This window comes from Panthera leo, chromosome C2 (assembly GCF_018350215.1).
Source record: "Panthera leo isolate Ple1 chromosome C2, P.leo_Ple1_pat1.1, whole genome shotgun sequence".
Classification (NCBI taxonomy): domain Eukaryota; kingdom Metazoa; phylum Chordata; class Mammalia; order Carnivora; family Felidae; genus Panthera; species Panthera leo.
In genome coordinates this window covers 117,206,698-117,230,930 of record NC_056687.1, presented here as the reverse complement: position 1 = coordinate 117,230,930, position 24,233 = coordinate 117,206,698, and the positions used below count along the sequence as shown (strand labels likewise).

The window sequence follows — 24,233 nt, the reverse complement described above, 5'->3', positions numbered from 1 at the left end:
TAGGGCCATTTGGATGACTCTGGTGGTCCTCTAAATTTTTAATAGGCCTTTATGATCTGCTCAATTTGGTCCCTTCAGCAACTCACAGAATTCTAGCTGAAATCTGGTAACGTATTCCAGTGCAAAGGTTCTCAAAGTGTGTCCTCATTAGCAATAGCAGTAGTGTCACCTGGGAACTTGTTAGAAATGCAAATTATTACCAAGACTTATGGAATCAGATACTTTGGTGTTGGGGTACAGCGATCTGAATTTTAATAACCCCTCCAGATGATTTTGATGCATGCTAAAGTCTGAGGACCACTATTTTAGTGAATGACCAGAAGTTAATAACCAGGAGCCCTGGGGTTTTCCAAAAAATGTCAGCACTCACTTGTCAGTGAACTATTTTGGTGGAGGACTTGGAAAACACTTTCTAGCATAATCTACTTTTCTCAGAGAGTGATAGGGTGTCATAGCCACCTACATAGTTGCGGACACTAACAGGTAATATATTTTTATAACCTTCTATAACGTCTTACTTTGGAGCACATTTTAAAATTCCAGTCGCCTTGTTCTAAAATTCTATTGGATTGGTTCTGTCAGGCAATTAAAAATCCCGTTTGCTCCCTATCAGATGTACTCCCTGGCTGGTCATTGTGTGAGCATATGTGAGTCCCACATTTTCACATATTCAATATTTTTTTCAATAAATAAATTTTTTCAATAAATTTATTCAATACATAAATTCACTAAATTTCAATAAATAAATTTATTCAATAAATTTAAAACATTGAAAAAAAAATGAGGCACCCCATTAATGCTGCTTCTTGGCCGTTTCACATTCAGAAAACAAATACACAACAAACTCACTCCAGTTTATGTAGCTGTTATCTTCAATAATTGATAGAAATCAGGTACTCTTGGGGCGCCTGGGTGGCTCAGTCGGTTGAATGTCTGACTTCGGGTCAGGTCATGATCTCACAGCTCGTGAGTTCGAGTCCCTGTGCAGAGTGTCGGGCTCTGTGCTGACAGCTCAGAGCCTGGAGTCTGCTTCGGATTCTGTGTCTCCCTCTCTCTCTCTAACCCCTAACCCACTCGCATTCTGTCTCTGTCTCTCCCAAAACTAAAAATAAACATTAAAAAAAAAAAAAGAAATCAGGTGCTCTTTAACGTGTTAATAACAACGACAGCTATACTTAATACAAATACCCGCTGGCCTCAATAGCTTCGTCCCTGCTATTAGCAGCAGGGCTTCGCTACTCCCCCAGCCACTCCTCATGTCATCATGTCATACCAGACGCTATACTCTAGAGGTACTCCATGTGTTTTCAAAAGGCAGTCTGTGCCTGTTAGTTCCCCCACTGCATGCTGTTCTCTGGTTCCTGTGCTCTCGCTTCCATTTATCCATCTCTAAAATCATCTGAAAAAACCTCAACTACTCCATAACATGTTACGAGAGTGTCAGTGTTCATACCAAGGACACTGGGTGTAGGTGCTATCAAAGCTTCCAATCCTCAGGGTGTTAGAAGAGCATCACATCATCGATAAAAGTAGGTGTAAACTTTGTCCCGGGAACTATTTCACCTGTGTCAGAATGCCTACATGGTCTCTTCTTGATCAGCTTTACCAGATTCTGGCCCCCAGTGCCAAAACCAGAAAAGATGGGACGGGAAAGAGACGCCATAGCTTATACATCTTTCTCCTTCTCCTGTAACTCTTTTATTGCCTGAGATGTATTTGAGAAGTTGTGAGCTGAAGACAGATTTATTTTTTCCAGCATATCCTACATAAATAGTTTAGAATCTTGTACTGGAATGTGAGCATTGAAATCTTAATGTTTTTTGCTTAGTCTTCGGATGCCTGACCAAGGCAAAAGCAGATATATTCAATTTTAGCATTCTCTTAATAACTTCAGACAAAACTCCTTCCTCCTCTAAAAAACTGTTTATATCTCTATAAATTGAGGCAAACAAACAAGATACCAGTTTGTGAATAGTGTGTTAGTATTTCTTCATGTTTTGTTGTGGATATGTGGGTATCTGAACTATCAACATTCAGTTAAATGTGGCTCTAATAACACTGTCTAACATATACTAAGCATTCAGTATGTATGAGGCATTGTGCTAAAAATTACCTAATTTTGGGGTGCCTGGGTGGCTCAGTTGGTTAAGCGTCCGACTTTGGCTCAGGTCATGATCTCGCAGTGCGTGGGTTTGAGCCCCGCATCGGGCTGTGTGCTGACAGCTCGGAGCCTGGAGCCTGGTTCAGATTCTGTGTCTCCCTCTCTGCCCCTTCCCCACTCATGCTTTGTCTCTCTGTCTCTCTCTCTCTGTCTCTCTGTCTCTCTTTCTCTGAAAAATAAACATTTAAAAAATTATCTAATTTTATGTTCCAAACAATGCTGTAAGTACTTTTCCACATAGAAAATTTAGACGGGCTGAGTACCTTGCCCCACTGATGCCAAATGCTGATCCAATCAGACCTAGATGAAGAGGGAAAACTGGATGTGTCTTCCAGATGTTGCGGGCAGGTAAGTTCACAGAAGAATTGTGAATGAGACAGATAATGTGGAAATGAAATTGCTGCACAAAATTTTGGAGTAAAAAAATCATGTTAGTTTTTCTTCTTTAAATTAATTTGCTTCCAAGTTTTTCTCACTAAGAGAATTCAGTCTTATGTATTTTTTCCCTGAGGGTGTGTGGGCTATCCTCCCGCTAAAAGGTCTTTGTGAAGACTACCAGGGAATGTAACAAAGAGAAACGGGAAAAAGTTCATAGGCCAAGATCCTGTAGTCCTCTATAAAGCAGGAAAATATGATGTTCTATATGTGAATCTCCCAGGCCACAGCACCAAATAAACATTTTAGATGTACGTGTGGGTCCATTTACCTCAGAAGTGGAGTGCATGACTATTAGATGAGCCATTTTTGACTCCTTCACATTTTTTATTTCATCTTTCTAGAACGATCTAGGTAACATCTATTCGAAGCATGAGCTTTTGCAAACAAAAAACTGCTCTTTTCTTCTGCAGACAGAGATCCCTACCACCTGGACAGGATTTATCCAGAGCATGAAATGGCAAGCCCTAGTGACAAGGGCTGCCCTATCCAGATGCTTTTTGTAAGGAAAAGTAACCTTCATGTGGAAATAGTCAAGCCTCATTTTGTTAGATTTCACTGAGTCTCTATCCCTTTTGGTTCCCTTCAGAAAGTGTCTGTGTAGTTCTGATGTAGGGTGACCTGTTCTTTGGAACTTACTGTTCATCGAAACCAACCATATTTAAGAGGCATCATAAATAATTATTAGTTAATTACACAGTGAGGTAGAACTGAAAAATAAAATCACATAAGAAAAACTGTTTCATAGGTAACACCGTCTCAGTTTATTTGGGCTATTATCAAAGAACACCATAGACTAAGTAGCTTATGAACAACAGAGATGTATTTCTCACTGTTCTCAAGGCTGGGAAGTCCAAGGTCCAATTACTGGCAGATTAAGTGTCTGGTAAGGGTCCACTTCCTGATTCATAGTTGGCTGTTTTCTTGCTATATATTTATTTTATTTTATTTTATTATTTTTTTTAATATATGAAATTTACTGTCAAATTGGTTTCCATGCAACACCCAGTGCTCATCCCAAAAGGTGCCCTCCTCAATACCCATCACCCACACTCCCCTCCCTCCCACCCCCCATCAACCCTCAGTTTGTTCTCAGTTTTTAACAGTCTCTTATGCTTTGGCTCTCTCCCACTCTAACCTCTTTTTTTTTTTCCTTCCCCTCCCCCATGGGTTTCTGTTAAGTTTCTCAGGATCCACATAAGAGTGAAAATATATGGTATCTGTCTTTCTCTGTATGGCTTATTTCACTTAGCATCACACTCTCCAGTTCCATCCACGTTGCTACAAAGGGCCATATTTCATTCTTTCTCACTGCTACGTAGTACTCCATTGTGTATATAAACCACAATTTCTTTATCCATTCATCAGTTGATGGACATTTAGGCTTTTTCCACAATTTGGCTATTGTTGAGAGTGCTGCTATAAACATTGGGGTACAAGTGCCCCTATGCATCAGTACTCCTGTATCCCTTGGGTAAATTCCTAGCAGTGCTATTGCTGGGTCATAGGGTAGGTCTATTTTTAATTCTTTGAGGAACCTCCACACTGTTTTCCAGAGCGGCTGCACCAGTTTGCATTCCCACCAACAGTGCAAGAGGGTTCCCTTTTCTCCACATCCTCTCCAGCATCTATAGTCTCCTGATTTGTTCATTTTGGCCACTCTGACTGGCGTGAGGTGATATCTGAGTGTGGTTTTGATTTGTATTTCCCTGATGAGGAGCGGCGTTGAGCATCTTTTCTTGTGCCTGTTGGCCATCTGGATGTCTTCTTTAGAGAAGTGTCTATTCATGTTTTCTGCCCATTTCTTCACTGGATTATTTGTTTTTTGGGTGTGGAGTTTGGTGACTTGCTATATTTTTATATGGTGAAAGCACAGGGGAGTTCTCTGGTGCTTCTTGTAAAAGGGCACCATTGTCATGAGGGCTCCACTCTCATGACCTAGCCATATCCCAAAGGCCATTATCAAATACAATCACACTGGGGATTTCAACATATGCATTTTGGGGAACGCAAACATTCAGTCTATAGCAAACATAAATCAAGAAACATCACCTGTTCTGTTAATTGTGATATTATACAATGTCACAATAATATATTGTGCTGCAAATAAGTAATATTTTGCAGTGACTCCCATAAAGAAATTGAGTCTATTTTTCCATTCCTTGAATCTGGACTTGGCTGTGTGACCTGCTTTGTCCAATGGGACATTAGTAAGCATAACTGAAGCAGAGGCTTGAAATGAGCTTGAACATTGAGCTTGCGTTCCTGATGCCTTTGTAACAGAGTTAGTCATCATGTGTAGAAGCTTTGGCTAGCCTCCTAGATGATGTAAAATATGAGGCTTGGTGCTTCTATGGTCTCGGACAACATATGAATGAGGCCACCTGGGATGAGACAGTCCCCAAGCAATCTGTTAACTGAATGTACACGCAAGAGTGAACAAGGTCTTGACCTAGAGAACTGTACAGCAGAATCCTGGGCTAAATAAAATGATCGCTTCAGGTTCCTAAATTGTGGTGTGGTTTATTATGCAGAAGAAATTTATACAAATAATTATAGTGAAATAAAACTTTATTTAAATATTCTCAGTGAAAGTTGTTTAATTTTGCTGAAAGCTGGCAAAACTTATGGCCAGTGTTCAAAGTACATGTAGTCCTAGAATAAAATGAAAAAGGAATGTAATTAGGTTGGTTTTTAAGGTGCAGGCCTTAGACATGAGAGTGATTTTAGGGTCCTGTGTTATAATAACGTGATTATAAAACCTATTAAAGGAGAATTCTGAGAATCAGACCTATAAGAAAGCAACTTCTAAGGGAATAAGAATATTTGTCTACTCTCAAACACACCAAAATAATAAATTTGAATATAAAGGCCCTTAGAGAACAGCAATTAATTCTACTTCATTTTTTGTATATTTTTTCATCGTGTATACTTAATATAAAAAAGTGTAGGAATAGAGAAGGGAAAAAGTTGTATTTCCAATCCTTGCAAAACTACCACTAATATTTTGATTCAAAGTCTTTCCAGACATGCACAATTGGTATAATAATATGCTTATAACCTATTATTTTTACTGCATAATATATTCTGAGTATTCATGCCATTAAAGTTCATTTATTGAACGTTTAGTTTGTCTTTAATGTTCTGTTTTAGAGATGTCTCATAATGTGTTTTTAATAAATCTCATACTGTATATTTTAGGTTGTTTTAGCTTTTTAATTTATTAGAGTGATGTTTGCTATATAGAATATACATTGCTATTTACTAGAGTACACATAATTATTTTTCTGCATTTGTATTAGTTTTTTTAATTTTTTTTTTTTTTTCAACGTTTTTTATTTATTTTTGGGACAGAGAGAGACAGAGCATGAACGGGGGAGGGGCAGAGAGAGAGGGAGACACAGAATCGGAAACAGGCTCCAGGCTCCGAGCCATCAGCCCAGAGCCTGACGCGGGGCTCGAACTCACAGACCGCGAGATCGTGACCTGGCTGAAGTCGGACGCTTAACCGACTGCGCCACCCAGGCGCCCCTTTTTGTATTAGTTTTTTAGAAGAAAGTAAAGCATGTGAAATATATGAACATTAAAAATTTTAATGCAAAAAAAAATTTTAATGGATGTTTTCAGTTTGTTCCCCAAAATTGTACCTGTAGCTCATGACTGCCTGATTTCCTAAACTTTCATCAGCATTGAGACTTTGTCATTAGAAAAAATGAAAAGGGGTATTTCATTGTTTTCTTTTTTTGCTTCTCTTCATATGTTTTTGAAAACATTTTCTTATGATTATTGGTTATTTGTATTCTCTGTTTAATGGTTGTATGAATTATTTTTTATATTCCTTTTCCATTTCTGCTGGGAATTTGATATTTTTTTCTCTTTTAAATAAAATTTATATTAATATAAGGATATTATTTATTCCTTGGTCATATTTGAAGCACATATTTCCTTTATTGTTTGCTATTAAATATTTAATATTATAATTTGTTTTAAGGTACAGAAGTTTAAGGTATTATAATTTAGTAGTTTGTTACTTTGTGATTTATTTACTTTAAAAATTCTTTCCATCTAGAGACCGGGGGTGGGTGCTGTTTGTTCATTTATCTTTGGTCAATAATTCACCATCTCCTTCCTTGTGTTTGGTCTGGGTTTGTTCTGTTCTTTTACAAACCTTTTAGAGATGAAAGTTAGCTCATTAATTTTCCACTTTTCTTCTTTTCTTTAGCAAGTATTTACAGTTATACATTGCTCTTTAACTTTACTTGCATCCCAAAAGATTTGGTGTGTAATATTTTAGTTAGTATACATTTTGATATTTTTTGAAATGTTATTATGTGTTACTTTTTACCCCTGAGTTATGTACACATTTCTATATATACAAAATATTTTAAAATGTGTATCTTTATCAATTTCTAATTTAAATTTTTGTTTTTAATGTTTATTTATTTTTGAGACAGAGAGAAACAGAGCATGAACAGGGGAGGGGCAGAGAGAGAGGGAGACACAGAATCCAAAACAGGCTCCAGGCTCTGAGCTGTCAGCACAGAGCCCGACGCAGGGCTCAAACTCACTGACGGTGAGATCATGACCTGAGCCGAAGTCAGACGCTCAACCGACCAAGCCACCCAGGCACCCCAATCAATTTCTAATTTAATGTTATTTGCTGTGACACCAAGGTCCAAGTGACACCAGTTCCCTGAAATTTGTTGAGACTTATTTCTTGGCCCATTATGAGAATAATTCTTGTAAAAACCTTTTTTTGAGAACAACTTATATTATCTACTTGTTTAACACAAAGTTCTACATGCATCCATTAAATCAACCTTACTTTTTTTGGGTCAAATTTTAAATAATTTTACTACATTTCTGTCTCCTACACCAAGTAAAAATCGAAAGGGGTGCATAAATTTCCCACTATGATGAACTTGTCATTCTCTAACAATATAACATTTTTCTCAATGTTAAACATTGATAAACATTGTATAACATTGATCTTAGGGGCACAAAGTCAAGAATTATTATATTTCTTTTGAATGGAATTTTTATTATAATGTAGTTACCTTCTTGATCTCTGTCCCTAATGTTTTTTTGTCATAAAATAAATTTTTTTTTTGTATTAGCTTTACTAGCTTTTGTGGTTAGTATTTTTCTGTTATACATTTACCCATATTTTCTTTCTTTACATTTTTTTTCATTAATTTAGATTTGTCACCCAATAATAACCTGGGGATAATTTAAAAATCTAATTTAGGGGCTCCTGGGTGGCTCAGTCAGTAGGGCATCTGACTTCGGCTCAGGTCATGATCTCGTGGTTGGTGGGTTCAAGCCCCACATCAGGATCCCTGCTGACAGCTCAGAGCCTGCAGCCTGCTTCAGATTCTGTGTCTCCCTCTCTCTCTGCCCCTCCCCCACTCATGCTCACTCTCTCTCTTTCTCTCAAAAAGTGAATAAATAGTAAAAAAAAAAAATGTTAAAAATCTAACCTAACACTTTCTATTTTTTAACTTGCAAGTTTTCCCCATTTACATTTATTGTGAATATTGTAAACAAAATTGTATAGAACATATTTAATTGATATCTTGATATAACTGAATAATTATTTTCTACCATTTCAATTTTCTATTTCTTTTTGCCCCAACTTTCTCCATGCTTTTCTCTCCTTTTTCCCCCACTGTGGGTTTTGTTTGTTTGGTGGTTTATTTGCTTTCTGGTATTTTATTCCCACTTTTCCTCTATACTAGTTTCAAATTTCCAGTCTTTTTGTTATTTTACTCATTACCCATGACATTTTAACATGCACATTTAACTTATCTCCTGAACAATACAAAGACCTTAGAACATTTTAATTCTAATAACTTCTCATAACTCATATATTTTTATTAGCTAGTATTTGTTTTGGGTTTTTTTGACCTCACAAATTAGATATTTGCTATTATTTTATTTTTAAAACATGTTTACATTAACAAATGTGGCTAGCATTTTATTTGCTTATGAATGTTATTGAACCTCAGATGATCGTTTTCAGAGCATGCTCCTTCTTCCTGAAGTGTTGTATACACTTTACAATAATCTAGGTGTTGTAAAAATCTGGGTTTCTTGATATGCAAATTTACTTATTTTACTTTCATCTTTAAGATAGTCTTGAAGCAAATAGAATGTGAGAGTTAAGATTTTTTTTTAATGTTTATTTAGAGAGAGAGAGAGGGAGGGAGCGTGAGTGGGGGAGGGGCAGAGAGAGGGAGACACAGAATCAGAAGCAGGCTCCAGGCTCTGAACTGCCAGCACAGAGCCCGATGCAGGGCTCAAACCCACAAACTGCGAGATCGTGACTTGAGCCAAAGTCGGACCTTAACCATTGAGCCACCCAGGTGTCCCAAGATTGTTTTTTAATCAGTACCTTGAAGATACCATTCTACGGTCTTCTGGCTTCCACTATTTCTGTTGAGAAGTCAGTTGTCAGTCTCATTGCTTGCAGGTGATTTGTCTTTTCTTTGTGGTTACTTATTTTTCTTTGCTATTCTGCTTCACTCTTAACATCTATATTTAGATGTTAATTTTAAATTATATTACTTAGGATATTTGTCCTTTATGTATCACTGAGTTCATATTTCTTGGTTCTGCAATTTTTTTTAGGAGTTACCTGTTCTCCTATCTTATTTGGAACTCTTGATTTTCATATTGATTTGTCTCTCTACTACGTTATGAATCATTTTCTCTACTGCATTTCTTTGTTCCCTTTTTCTTCAGTTGTATTCAATCTACTACTTAATCTGTTTTTTTTTCTGTTTCTCCAAATTTTTAATACTATTTATGAGGCATTGTGTGACCCAGACCTGCATATGTCTCTTGCCATTTTTTATCATTTCATAATATTTAGAGAATGAAGGTAATTTCTTATGTTCATTTGGCTCCAAAGACCCTAATATAATCAAGAGCAATATTTTCCTTCTTAAAATGTCTACATATCTATAGTTTCCAAATTAACAGTGATTACAAAAAGAAACTTATAACATTTTTAAGTTGTAGGAAATAACAGTAAGTTACAATGAACAAGCCATTTTGTTCCTATTTTTAGCAATTTAGTCTTATTTTTCATCAAGGATTTCAACTTTAGTGATCATGTTTACAGGACACTCTAGTTTTTACACCCTTTGCAATGGGAAAACTAAATCCATGATATGATTTTGGGGACTTAAAACTAGACCAAAAAATACAATTTGTGGTCAATCTAGATTTGAGCAAAAATATTAGCAAAGGTGCAATGGTAATCTCAAAAAATATGATTTTAAGCTAAATAAAATAAAAATAGCCTCACAATGAGGAAACTTGCTCCAAGCATCAGTGCTTTTATCTTAACATCAAGATTCAATGGAAACTGGATTCCAAATTTATCAGCATTGGTGAATAGTTCCCTCATAAATCCAGCCCATTTTTTTGAAATTTTGCCAAGAACTATTTCTTCATCCAGAGACAATAACTAAAAGAAAAAAAATATATATATATATGTATGTATGTATATATATAATCTTAGATGAAAGATCTGAAATAAAAATAGGTATTCCTATCTCGATTTTAGTAATTAAATATAACCCATATGAGTTATAATCATGTTGGTCGTTTCCTGCAATAAATAGAATGTGCAATATGACACATAATAACTTGGAAAAACACCTACAGACAATATCTATCTAAAAGAAGATGTTCAAATTATTGTACACAGCTGATTATACAGTCCACCCTTGAATAACACAGGGGTTAGAGGTGCTAAGACCCCTGGGCAGTTGAAAATCTGTGTATAACAATGGATCCCCCAAAACCTTAACCACTAATAGCCTACTATTGACAAGAAGTCATACTGATAACAAAATTAATATATATTTTATGTTATATGTATTATATACTGTATTCTTACAATAAAATAAGCTAGAAAAAAGAAAATGTTATTAAGAAAATCGTAAGGAATAGGAAATATCTTTACACTACTGTACATATATTTATTGGCAAAAATCTGCATATAAGTGGACCTGTGCATTTTAAACCTGTGTTGTTCAAAGGTCAGCTGTATATGATACATATGGTATTTTATATGTGATAACTTTATATTACATATAAATTATATCAATATATATGCTTAATAAATATAATTGCTTAAATTTGACTTGAGAATCAATTTAACTTTAAAAGAAAACCACTAGTTTTTCATCTGTTTTACACAGTTAGCTCTTTATTGAGATCTTAATTTTCTGAATCCCTCTACCCTTTCTCATCCCCTTTTCTCCCTACTTATCTAAATTCCCTAGAGCATCACTTCTCATACCAACTAATATTTATTTCTCAATATAAGAGATATTCATATAAGATAATATTTATATAAGAAAATAAAGTTATCTGTGATAACTCCTACTACTTGTCTGGTAATGAATGCCATGGAGGAAAAGGCAGGCTGATGTAATGGAATACAGTTGGGAGATAATAGGCAGGCTTAAAGAATTGGGGCGGGGGGTGATTTTACAGGAAGCCTCCTAGGGAAAGCACCATTTAAGTTGAGACTTAGAGGATCAATAGGAATTAGTGAGCAGGGTAGTAGTGAGAGAGTCAGCAACATGTGAAAAGGCCCTGAGTTGGGAGGGGCTGGAGCAAAGTGAAGAATGGGGCTAGTTGCAGAAAATGAGAAAAGAGAGGTATGCAGAGATAGATCATACATAGCCTTGTAAGTAACATTAAGGAATTTGGGAAAAGAAAGATATGGAAGAGTTTTGTGTAATCTTGTCAAAATTTCTCCAGCGTTTTCATAACTAACTGGCAATGCCACTCTTCCTCATCCTTAGCCTAATATCTTATATTTTACATTGCAAAGAAAATGGAAACTACTTGACAGGAACTTACTAATTCCTAGAACGTCATCTTCTCTAATAACATGAATAGTCAATTAACACATATTTTGTATGTTATATATATCATATACTGTATTTTTTTTTATTTTAAAAAGAGATAGTGTGCACATGTGGGGGAGTAGAGCAGAGAGAAAGATAATTTTTTTTTAATGTTTATTTTTGAGACAGAGAGAGAGACAGAGACAGAGTGCTAGCGGGGGAGGGGCAGAGAGAGAGGGAGACACAGAATCCGAAGCAGGCTCCAGGCTCTGAGCCATCAGCACAGAGTCTGATGCATGGCTCGAACCCACAAACTGTGAGATCATGACCTGGGCCAAAGTTGGATGCTCAACTGACTGAGCCACCCACATGCCCCAAGGGAAAGGGAATCTTAAGTAGCCTCCATGCCCAGTGAGGAGCCTGATGTGGGGTACAATCCCATGACCCTGGGATCATGACTTGAGCCAAAATCATGAGCCAGACATTCAACTGACTGAGCTGTGCAGGTGCCCCTCCTATATATATTTTTACAACAAAGTAAGGTAAAGAAAAGAATATGTTTTTAAGAAAGTCATAAGGAAAGTACATTTACATTAATATATGTGTGTGTGCGTATATATATATATATATATATATATATATATATATATATATTGAAAAATATCTACATGCAAATGGACACAGACAGTATTGTATCCATACCAACACTCCCTACTTCCTGTTATGGTGAATATGATGAATAAACTATTTCTGCTCCCATTTGAGGCTTATTTCCTATACGTGCATTAGGTCCCATACCAAGTAAGAGCAGAATTCATCAAATATTTAACATCTGCTGTTTCTCCACACTTTCCCTCCCATTTGGAGCCTTTCCTTCAAAATCAAAACAGGCTGAGGATATACCTTTCAAAAATACCTTCCTATCCACCTTGTGCCCCATTCAGCCAGGAATAGGATTAGGGTAAAGCAGTGAGATAAGTCACACAAGTGCATAGTCAGTTTCTGTCTTAAATTTTTGTTTATAAATTTGTTCATAATGGATATGCATTATGATTTTAATTTTAAAAAAGATTGATTTTAAAAAAGATTATATTCAAGTTATCACTTGCCTGAATTATTCAGTTTTTTGGTGTTTTCTTAAATTTTGTACCCAAGATGAATGGCTGACTTCCCTTACCATAGTCCCTGGTCCTGTAACTCATTCCTCCTTTATCTCTTTCCTACTCTTCATAACCAAAAGTATTGAAAGGGCTGCCCACATTCATTCACAACATGACTTTTTCACAGAATTGTACTTCCCTTTCTTGCTCATTCTTAGAGTTTACCCAAAGAGTGCCAGCTATAAAATCACTTTATTTCACGCTTAGAAGAAAGAGGAAGTATTTTATACAAAACCTTAGAGAAGGCTCCGAAGATATCTGAATAAGGTAGGATTTATTATATCGTGTAAGATATAAAACAACACACGGAAAGCATTTTGTTTTTTTATGTCATTAATAATGAACCACTGTAGCTTTGGCTTCTAGAGTTTTATGCATAGGCCACTCTGTTCCATTGGTTTTCAACTTGAAATACAAAAGAGTAGAATCCTGTGTGTTCATTTTATTCATTTTTGAAACTAACCATGTTATTGTCATAATTCATTTGCTTAAATATGTTTTACTTAATCAGTACATGCAGGTGCCAATCAGATCAGTAATTACTAAACTGAATTAACATAATTCTAGAGAAGGAAAAAAAACGGAGACATGATTTCAGATTAAAAAAACAAGCAAACATGTCCTTAATAGAAGACTGAATACTTTTTTCTAATCAAATATTTTATCAAACCAACAGTATTCTTAGGAATATTGCTTAGGAATGTTGCTTAGGAAACCAGATTTAACTAAGTGTAGTTAGCCGGTTGCTTAGTTTTGTTAACTATATTTAGTATTTTTAGTAGTTAACCTCTCAAATTATTATCTGAATGTTGGCCATAATCTGAGAAATGTATCAGTAAACACATAAAAATTTAACAAAATTGTATCATAAGAGTTTCAGAATTTTATAAAAATTAACATAAATATTTATATAACATTTATATATAATTTATTTATTATATTATTATATTATTTAAAATTTATAATTAATGCCCAATTTATGTCATTGTTCATTGCAATAAAGCTTAATTTTCTCTTTCACTACTCCTTAAAATATTAAATACCATACTTGTTTAATAACTACATACTTGAAATACAGCTTAAAAAGATGCCCTATGGGCACCTGGGTGGCTCAGTTGGTTGAGCATCTGACTTTGGCTCAGGTTGTGATCTCACAGTCCATGAGTTCAAGTCCTGCGTCGGGCTCTGTGCTGACAGCTCAGAGCCTGGAGCCTGCTTCAGATTCTGTGTCTCCCTCTCTCTCTGCCCTTCCCCTGCTTGAACTCTCTCTCTCTTTCTCTCTCTCTCTCTGTATCTCTCAAAAGTGAATAAATGTTAAAAAAAAATTAAAAGAAAACTAAAAAAAAGAAGGCTTATAATCACAAGTGTGTAAGCCTCAGTGAAGCAAGGAAACTATGTGTTAGAAACTCAATTTAAAAAATAGTCAAATAGTTATAACATCATGATAACATTTTTATCTTATTTTAATCAGATTTATTAATATATTAGAAAATAGTCAAACAACTAATTTGAACATGATTATCTTATAATACTCACATTAAAATCTAGATCCTTGAGACAGCTGGAAAGCATACATGGCCCTCTAATTTTCATTACATCCTCCTTATTCTCATTTTTTATTTTAAACTTTGGCAAAAATGGGTGAAAGTATTGATACACATATCCAATTTTTTCACCAGGAGGAGCTTCAACTTTTAGCTACAAAAGATTGAGAAATGTAGTATTGGTCAAATGAGATTTATTTTGATTTGTAAGCAGCAAATTAGTTTCATGCTACCTATTAGTGTTTTGTATATGTGAACAGAACTTTCTGTGTTTAAAGCATGCCTTATGTTTGGGAATGGACGTGGAAGTGAAAAAAAACTAGGATGTAGATATTGAAACCCCCAAATTGAGACCTGATGCTGCTGTTCATTTACTACATGAAATGTGGACATGTCCCTAAACTCTCTGTAACTCATTTTCCATTTGCAAAAGGGGGATAATAACATTTTTTAGGTGTTTATGAAGATCACTTTTTAAATTGCCATGCTCATGAGACATGTCTTAAACCCCAGTCACACCAACAACTGTTCTATTACCAATATGTGAAGGACTTTTGTCCCTCTATGCAAATGTAAATTTGAATTCACTAAAGCACTTTAAGTTGATTGTGATTTAACGCCCAGTTCAGGGCGACTGGGTGGCTCAGTTGTTTAAGCACCTTAGGTCGTGATCTCATGGTTGGTGAGTTCCAGCCCTGCGTTGAGTTCTGTGCTGACAGCTCGGAGCCTGGAGCCTGTTTCAGATTCTGTGTCTCCCTCTCTCTCTCTCTGCTCCTCCCCCTCTCGTGCTCTGTCTGTCTGTCTCTCTCTCTCAAAAAATAAATAAACATTAAAAAAATTTTTTTAAAGTAAAGCCCAGTTCAGAGATTGGTTGTATAAATTATGGTGTACCATCTACACGATGGGTTATTATCCAAGCATTTTTAAGTGTGGAGGAAGCTCTGTACACACTGATGTAATCTTCAAGTTACAGTGTTTTGTGTTAAAAAATTAGAGAAGAATATCTGCCAATTTTGTTAAAAAGACACATGTATGGCATACATATGTGCATATTACACAAATATTCATAGAATAATGCTGGTAGAATAAACTTGTAATACTAGTTCTTTCTGAAGAAGAATACAGGTGGCCTAAGAAACAAGAGTTTGAAAAAAAAAAAAAAAAGAAACGAGAGTTTGAGAGGCATTGTTTCTCTGGAATATAATTTTTTCTTTCTCTCTCTCTTTTTTTTCTTCCTTCCTTCCTTCTTCCTCCCTTCCTTCCTTCCTTCTTCCTTCCTTCCTTCCTTCCTTCCTTCCTTCCTTCCTTCCTTCCTTCTTTTCTCTCTGTCTCTCTCTCTGTCTCTCTCTCTCTCTCTCTCACCATGTATAAGTATTCCTCAGACTGCTAAGTCAAGAAGGTGGCAGTGGTGATGTAGCTTGTGAATCTTCTCAAAACTCTCAGAGAAAAGGACAGGACAAGTATGATAGCTAAACAAACAAAACCACTGTCAAATTCTTTATCAAAAGTAGATGCAAAAATTATAGCTCCACATCTCAAAATACAAGTGGATGTAGTGAGACAAGTGACAACAACAAGATATTCCTGAGATCCTAGGAATCCAGATATCACTAACGAGAAAGGAAAGAAAGGGATCCCACTCAGTGAAAGCTCAAGGGACCAGTCTGAGAAACACAGCTGAAAATGGGATGAGACTTCACAGCCCCTAATTCATTGACACTCCATTCAAAGGCTGAGAAGTACATGCAGAAATATGCAAATAAAAACCACACTATTTTAGAATAGAAAACTTTGATAATAAAGATCTTGTGATCTTCATTGCCTGAAAAATATTTACAGTATTGTGTATTATTCTCACTCTACAGGTGTGTGGTACAAATACATAATTCTCTAACATATTTCATTCTGGAAAATTTTGTGTAGCCAAACCCAATGTTGTAACATACTGCTCAGTGTTGAGGCTTTTTTGAAAGAATTCAGATACATTCTCAATCATGTAGAAACAATATTTACTGACCTTTTGTACATAGCAGTTTCTCCAGCAACAGCTACTTCTTAGAGTTCTATGCATAGTAATGACATCACGGCCTACATTATCATAAATTGTCATGGTAAAACGTCTTGAAGGTCCACAGAGATATCGGAGGAAACAATTACTTCTTTCTTCTGCATAATAAATTCTGTGTCCTTGATTGTTCATGACTTCATATTTTTTACTAGTTGCAAAACAACCGAGAACTAAAGAATGAAACAATGTGGTGTTTTATTAGTGATGGGAGACATGTAAATTGCCTATTAAATTACCTTCAAATATGCAACTTAGGTTTGGTAATAAATTACTTGACTCTAAGTCACTTATCTTCATCGGTGTCTTATTTTTGCCTTACAAAAACTAAAACAGATATAGCTACTCTCTGGTCCCTTTCACTGCTAAAATTCCATAATAGCTTTTTTTTTTTTTTTTAATCATTTTTGAATTTCTGAGAAATTAACTCTATTTACTGTCATGTTACTATTATGTTTTGAATTATGTTAAATGTTATTCCTCTTCATCTTTTTCTTCCTGAGGATATGAAAAAGACATTCAGTCTTTAATCTGGATAGTAGAACCCAAGAAAAAATATTTTACTGATGCTAAACTGGAGACAGTAAGCACTTTTATATATTATCCACATAAGATAATAATTAAATTCATCTCTTTTGCAAGCAAATGGAAATGTTATCTTTTGTCCTAATAATTTTGCTTCTGTGATCATACAGAAAAAACAGTCCTAAATTTGTTTAAGTGATTTCTATACCAAATGTTCACTTCTGCCCTACTTAGAAAAGTAAAATGGAAACAAAGAAACAAAGTAAATACCCAACAAGAGGCAATAATAGTATCCCCTTTGAGGATTATTGTGTTGCTTTTAAAAATGTTGGGTTTTAAGTATGGAGGGTCCTGAAAAAGCTAAAAATAGAACGACCTATGACCCAGCAATTGCACTCCTGGGCATTTACCTAAAGGACAGGAAAATACTGATTTGAAGGGGCACATGCACCCCAATGCTTATGGCAGCATTAACAACAATAGCCAAACTATGGGAAAAGCCTAAGTGTCTATCAACTGATGAATGAATAAACAAGATGTGGTGTGTATATACAATGGAATATTACTCAGCCATCAAAAAGAATGAAATCTTGCCATTTTCAATGACACGGATGGAGCTAGAGGAGTTTCTTATGCTAAGTGAAATAAGTGACTCAGATAAAGACAAATACCATATGATTTCACTCGTATTACAATTTAAGAAACAAAGCAGATGAACATAAGGGAAAGGGCAACAAAAAGAAAGAGGGAAGCAAACCATAAGAAACTCTTAACTATAGAGAACAAATTGAGGGTTGATGGAGGCAAGTAGGTAGGGGGATGGGCTAAATGGGTGATGGGTATTATGGAGGGCACTAGTTGTGATGAGCAGTGGCTGTTACATGTAAGTGATGAATCACTAAATTCTATGTCTGAAACCAATTCACCATGTATGTTAACTAAGTAGAATTTAAATAAAACCTTGAAATCTAAAAAAAAAAAATGTTGGGTTTTAAGATAAATAAAACCAAAAAAAAACCCCATTAAGTGAATAACTCTAAAAAAAATTGCATGGACAATGATTAAAAGTGATTTAAAAAATTCATCAAAGGAATATTTTTAAAAAGCCTTCAAAGGAAATATAGCAGTAGTTGTACAAGGATGATGTTTTTTCCTACCTTTAATTAAAATTTCAGATGTTCTTGAATGAGTATGTTTAATAAGTATATGGTACACTAATATACATTTAGCATTTCATTTTAATGTTAACCTTGGAAACAGGTATTTACAGAATTTCTTCATTTTTTAATGATTTTGGTGGCCTATGAACATAATTGTTTTCATATTACAAAAACATTTAAAAGATATTCATTTTTATTTAATATTCAAAGATAAATCCTGATTCAGTATTGATGAAAAAGTATTTTGACTGCCTTTTAAATTTAATTTCTTCTTATGAGTAGGAATTACATAGGCATGGCACGAATTTTAAAAATTTTAAAATTAAAAAAGTTTTAAATGCACACACACACATACACACACACATTATTATATGCACTACTTTGTAATTGTTTTTGATACTTAGCAATATATCTTGGAGCTATTCCTGACAATTCTGTAGAGCTGTCTCATTCTTTTAAATAAATGCACAATGTTAAATTATATGAATGTATCATTTAGAGCAGTTTTTAGCCTGCATCAGAACCATCTGGAGGGCTTGCTAAAACACAGGTAGTGGAACCCCACCTCTAGATTTTGTGATTTAGTAGGTCTGTGATGAAGCTCGGGAACTTGATTTCCAACATGTTCCCAGATGATGTTGATGCTGGTGGTCTGGCAACCATACTTTGAGAATAAGTAGTTTGGAAAATTAGTTCCCTATAACATAGATGGTTAGATTTTTCTCAATATTTTTGCTATTTCTGTGACTACTTAAATTGTTAAGTATTATAAGTACTATAAATTATAACTGTGGCTTTTTTCTGTCCTATAAATTCTCACAATTGGTTTTTCCTTCTCTCATTAATTTTATGGCTCCATACTATGTATTTTATTTAAGTATATTCATCCACATTTCAGGGAAAGCCCAGGTCTGACTCTTTGATTTTCTCAAATGGCTACCATTGTGTCTTGTTCATTATAGGTGTTCAGTGGGCATTCTGGAATAAATGGTCATTCATAAAATGAGTCATTTAGTGCAGGGCAGCAGCAGGAAAAAAAACAAAGAAAACATTCATTTTTGAATGCCAAAATTGAAAAGTTTTTGTGAATAAAACCAAACCATAAATGTCTATTTTAGTCTTAGATTCTCTAACGTGAATACAAAGAGTCACAATGGTGATAATTTTTTTAAACTAAACACTGATTTAATTTTATTTACATCTATCATAGCCTCATGTACATGAAACAAATACTTGTACTAAGTTGAGGAGATAGAGGTAAACAGTTGCATTCTAAAGAACAATTTCTCAGGCTTGGGAGTGGAATTGAACTGCCCAGAAACTTACCTGGATTCTGCTTCTCCTAGCAGAATTCCTGAAGGATCTGCAATCACTGCTTCTCTGAAATACCTGTATTTGAGGAATTTAGGATGGGAAGACTCTTTTAGGAAATAGACCTACTGTTTAGCAGGACTAAAAGTGCAGACTAGAATTTTTAGGAGCAATCTGGAGTCAATACCTTTGTCCTTTTCCATGAGAAGACTACTATTGTATTTATCTATCATTGACTATGGACTTCTGTATATTCTCATATTTCAAGGTTTCTTTTTGCCCAGTCACATGAAGCATTTTAATGTATAGGGAGTGGCTGAGCTACAGCACAAGTTATACATTCAAGAGTGAATATATCTGTGTGTTTGGTACATACCTTCCAGAAGATCGAAACGTTGACACACTAGTAACTGATTTATCTAATAGAGTAGAAAATAAAGATAGGTAGTATGAAGTAATTAAATTAAACTTAAAGTACCTACCAATAAACATATACGTTAATACCTATATTTAGGACATTTAAAGTAATTGACCTATTATTGACATCTCTCTATTTTCTGTCAAATGTTATATACTAGTCTAAATGTGAGGTAGGGTTTTTTTGGCCATCCATATACAGTATACTCTAAAAATGTTTTTGTTAAGTATTAAACAATTACAGGTACAGTCAGACATTTATCCAAAGCACAATTACGAGTTAAATATAATTATAAAGATGTCTTAAATAGAAACCCAAACCCATCATGCAAGCAGGTAATGTTCCTCAATGCTCTCTTTAGGGAAGTAGAAGATGTGGGAAAAAAGGTCTTCTGTTCCATGTGAAAGATAGTGAAGACTAGAAGACTTTACATGCTGTAAGTGAAATTCCGTGACCAAATTGATAGGGTTGCTAGATTTAGTAAAACAAAATAAAACAAAGCAAAAACACCAGAATGCTCAGTTAAACTTGAATTTCAGCTAAATAATGAATAATTATTACCATAACTATATGCCAAATAATGCATGAAACATTAACCTAAAAAATATTTGTTTATCTGAAATTCAAATGTAACTCAGTGTCTTGTATTTTATCTGGCAATTCTACAAATAGACAAAAGCAAAAAAGAAAAGAGGGACTGGAACTCTCTGCCACTGGTGGGTCACACAGAGACTAAAAATAAAACAATATATATGTACCCTTATACTTATCGCAGCATTATTTACAATAGCCAAGATATGGAAGCAACCTAAATGTCCATCAATAGATGAATGGATAAGAAAAATGTAGTATATATACACAATGGAATATTACACAGCCATCAAAAGGGATGAAATGGTGCTATTTGAGACAACATGGATGGACCTAGAAGATTTATTCCAAGTGAAATAAGTCAGACTGAGAAAGACAAATACATATGATCCCACTCATAAGTGGAATCTAAAAAACAAAACAAAACAAAAAACAAATGAAAGCAGAAATCAGACCTATAAATATAGAGAAAAAACTAATGGTTGCCCGAGGGGAGTGGGGTGTAGGGAGCTGGGCAAAAAAGGTGAAAGGGAGTGGGAGATCTAGGTTTCCAGTTATGGAATGAATAAGTCATGGGAATAAAAAGCACAGTGTAAGGAATACAATGATATTGTATTAGTGTTGGGTGTAATGGGACATATGTTAGCTATACTTGTAAACATAGCACAAAGTACAAACTTGTCAAATCACTAAGTTACACATATGACATTAATATAATATTGTGTGTCAGTTACACTAAAAAAAATAATGAACCCAAGAGTCACTACGTTGGTTATTTACACAGACCAACATCACAGTGAGAAAATACAATTACTAATCCAAATGCTGATGCCAGGAAAAATCTAGATTTCCTCAAAGCTAGTTCTGTGAATGTTTTTGAGAAACCTTGTTGATAAAAGGACCTTTTTAGTTTGTAGTATCAAACACGACTACCACAAAGACAAAAAGATAAATGAGCTTGAAACAATGGAAGCAGAAGCAGGTGTTGCATGCACATGAGGAGTTTAAATATTTTGTCTAATGAATACAATGATGATAGAGTCAAGGTCATCTTCTAAGTGGTGGCTCTTAGCCTCAAAGATTTAGATTCCTTTCTAGTTTTTACTGTTGTGTTTTCCAGCTTCTCATCTGGAACATTGGAAGGAGGCTGGGAGTGTGCAAGGGATACCTCACAACCAGAGCTTAACTGCATTTCTCTGAAAACATTCTGAATCAATAAAGGGCTTGCAGGGCTGTCTGCAGAAATGTGTAGACAGATACAAAATAACAAAATGATCTGAATTCTGGAGCATGGGAAATCTGAAAACATGGGAGGCAGTGTGGCTGTGGAGATGTGAAAACAAAAAGCAGAAAAGAAAATGTGAACCAGGAGAGAGTCTAAATGCAATCATCTGTGCAGTGTGAATGTTATTTCAAAGGAGGCAGGACCCTCTGGTGTATGTATAAGACTGGTCACACAGGGGCACCTGAGTGGCTCAGTCGGTTAAGCATGACTCTTGATTTCAGTTGAGGTCGTGAGCTCACGAACCAAGAGTGTGGAGCCTGCTTGGGATTCTCTCTTTCCCTCTCTTTCTGCCCCTCCCCCATGCTCGATCTCTCTCTCTGTCTCTCTCTCTCTCTGTCTCTCTCTCTCTCTCTGTCTCTCTCTCTCTGTCTCTCTCTCTCTAATAAAAAAATTAAAAACAAAAAATAATGGGTCACACCATGAAACAATTTGGTCTTATACAGTGAATAGCATCTTTAGGTTTCAACTGTTCTTCACTTATTACCATGACTTATATTTAAAAAATTAAAAAAAACAGCTTAGGCAATACTCAGATCCTACATGGTATCACTTTATGAGTTGTTGCTGTGTCCCCACATACACAACACTTACTAGGTTTTGAAATCATTCTAACATTTCTTTAAACCAGATGATCTGGTAGCTGAGGAATTTCGGAGAGAAATTGGGAGACTGATAAGATCTACTCCTTTGGATGTAAGGGAGCATTGCTTATGAAATAATACCCCCACTAAATGAGTTTAATAAGTATGAAATACATGGATGGAGACATACGCTAAACACTAAGAAGTGGAATTATGGGGGCTCCTGGGTGGCTCAGTTGGTTGGGCGTCTGACTTTGGCTCGGGTCATGATCTCACGGTTCGTGAGTTTGAGCCCCGCAATGGGCTCTGTGCTGACAGCTTAGAACCTGAAGCCTGCTTAGTATTCTGTGTCTCCCTCTCTCTCTGCCTTCCTCTGCTCGTGCTCTCTCTCTCAAAAATAAATAAACATTAAATTTTATTTTAAGAAATGGGCTTATAACTTTCAGTTTATTAGGATAGAAATATTAAGAAGATTTGCCATAGTTAAGGCTTTCTTAAGGAGAAACATTTGTCAATTAATTTAAATGTGAAATTTTAACTTTTTTTTTTTTTTACCACAGGAAAAGGAAATGAAGAGGGGTGGGTTAAATAGATGTTGGGTACTAAGGAGTGTACTTGTGATGAGCACCAGGTGTTTTATGGAAATGTTGAATCACTGTATTGTACAGTAATACAACACTGTATGTTAACTGACTGGAATTAAAATAAAAACATAAAAAAAAGAAAAGGGAAATGAAAAACTATCAGTCTGTAAAGTAGGTTCACAAAATTTTTTAAAGACTTATTAAAAATATTTTTTTAATTCAGAGAAATATCTATGCTGTAATTGAGAATAAAAAATTTAATGTAGTTTTTACCCTTTACTTATATTCAAAATTGAATCTTCTTAGATTGATATCATTGTTTGCGACAAGTTTATAATTAAGCACTGAAAATGTAAATAACCTTTTTAAGAAGGAACATACTCTTTAGCTTTTAAAGTATCGAAAACTAAGATGAGGCCAGTGATTAGTCATGTGAAATGCCAAACTTAATTATTCAGAGACAGCATTACAGGAAATTAAATCAGAATTGATTGAATAAACAAGATAGTAATTCAGTGTCACTAAATCTGGTAGAGAACTGGAGACAATCTTCCTAGTAATATTGCACATTTCACGATTGCATATCGGGCTTCCCATACCTAAGTACATAGATGAACTGAAGATTCCTGAAGCCAGTTTTTACTTACATTCTCAAATTCCAATTTCCTACTTTAAAAAGCAAGTATTCATTTTTAAATGGGCTTTTCAGGAAATACATTTGTAAATGACCATGTTATAACGTCTACAATGTAAATTTACTACTTCACTCAACATTTTAAATTAAATGTAAAAATCTTAATGTTACAGGTAAAATACTTCAATCCGCAGTCAAAATGCTTTCCTGTAACACACATTGTATTTTGAAACCATCAGATTCATATTATTGCCATTCCAACCAGAAGCACATTACCATACCTGAGTCAGATATTCCAATCCAGGTGGACAATTGGGTATTGTCCCTGGTGTTTGCATCCATTGTATCAGGGACTGACGATTACGAAAAGCCATAGTCAAGATCATATAAATACTCACGCATGTGACAGATTGAAGAGATTTCTCTTTTTATCTCTAAAATCTAAAATGAAAGAAACATTAACCTCGTTTGAGACAAGAACCAACTTCAATTTCAGGTTCATTTTTCTTTATTTAATGGTATAAACATCACCCATACTGATTTTTTTAAATTGGTTTCAACTGAAATATTTAGAATTTTATTCTCAACTAAAACCAAAAAGGAATCTCAGGCATACAAGAAATCCCAGTTGATACCAGTATCATAAACTGTGTAATTGTTACGCACATTCCTATGTGGCCCTTGATCTTTTTAAATACACTTAATTCTTTAGGTTCAGAATCAATTGACAATGATTAGATGCCTTCTTTCTCTTCAATGTTGAAAGACGTGTTATGGTGGACATGATAACAGTTTGTTCTGCATAAAGATCAGACAAAAATTTTTAAATTGAGGTTTGGAGAACCATCTATCTCTAGTTCTGTGATTCTGACAAACTTAGAATAAATATATATGGAGTCAAATTTTTCT

At 34.9% G+C, this 24,233-nt stretch overlaps 1 protein-coding gene across 1 annotated transcript in view; it reads right to left on the bottom strand.

Moving 5' to 3' along the window:
• Nucleotides 1-5,179: 5,179 nt before the first annotated feature.
• Nucleotides 5,180-24,233, bottom strand: part of LOC122230221 (phospholipid scramblase 2-like) — a 31,589-nt gene continuing 12,535 nt past the window's right edge. Inside the window, exons 2-7 of the mRNA XM_042955968.1 lie at nt 23,606-23,765; nt 19,608-19,650; nt 16,188-16,408; nt 14,163-14,324; nt 9,909-10,070; nt 5,180-5,251 (exon numbers count right to left, since the gene is read on the bottom strand). Coding sequence (XP_042811902.1) covers nt 5,222-5,251; nt 9,909-10,070; nt 14,163-14,324; nt 16,188-16,408; nt 19,608-19,650; nt 23,606-23,710 — 723 coding nt within the window. The 5' untranslated portion in view covers nt 23,711-23,765 and the 3' untranslated portion in view covers nt 5,180-5,221. The remainder of the gene's footprint in view (nt 5,252-9,908; nt 10,071-14,162; nt 14,325-16,187; nt 16,409-19,607; nt 19,651-23,605; nt 23,766-24,233) is intronic.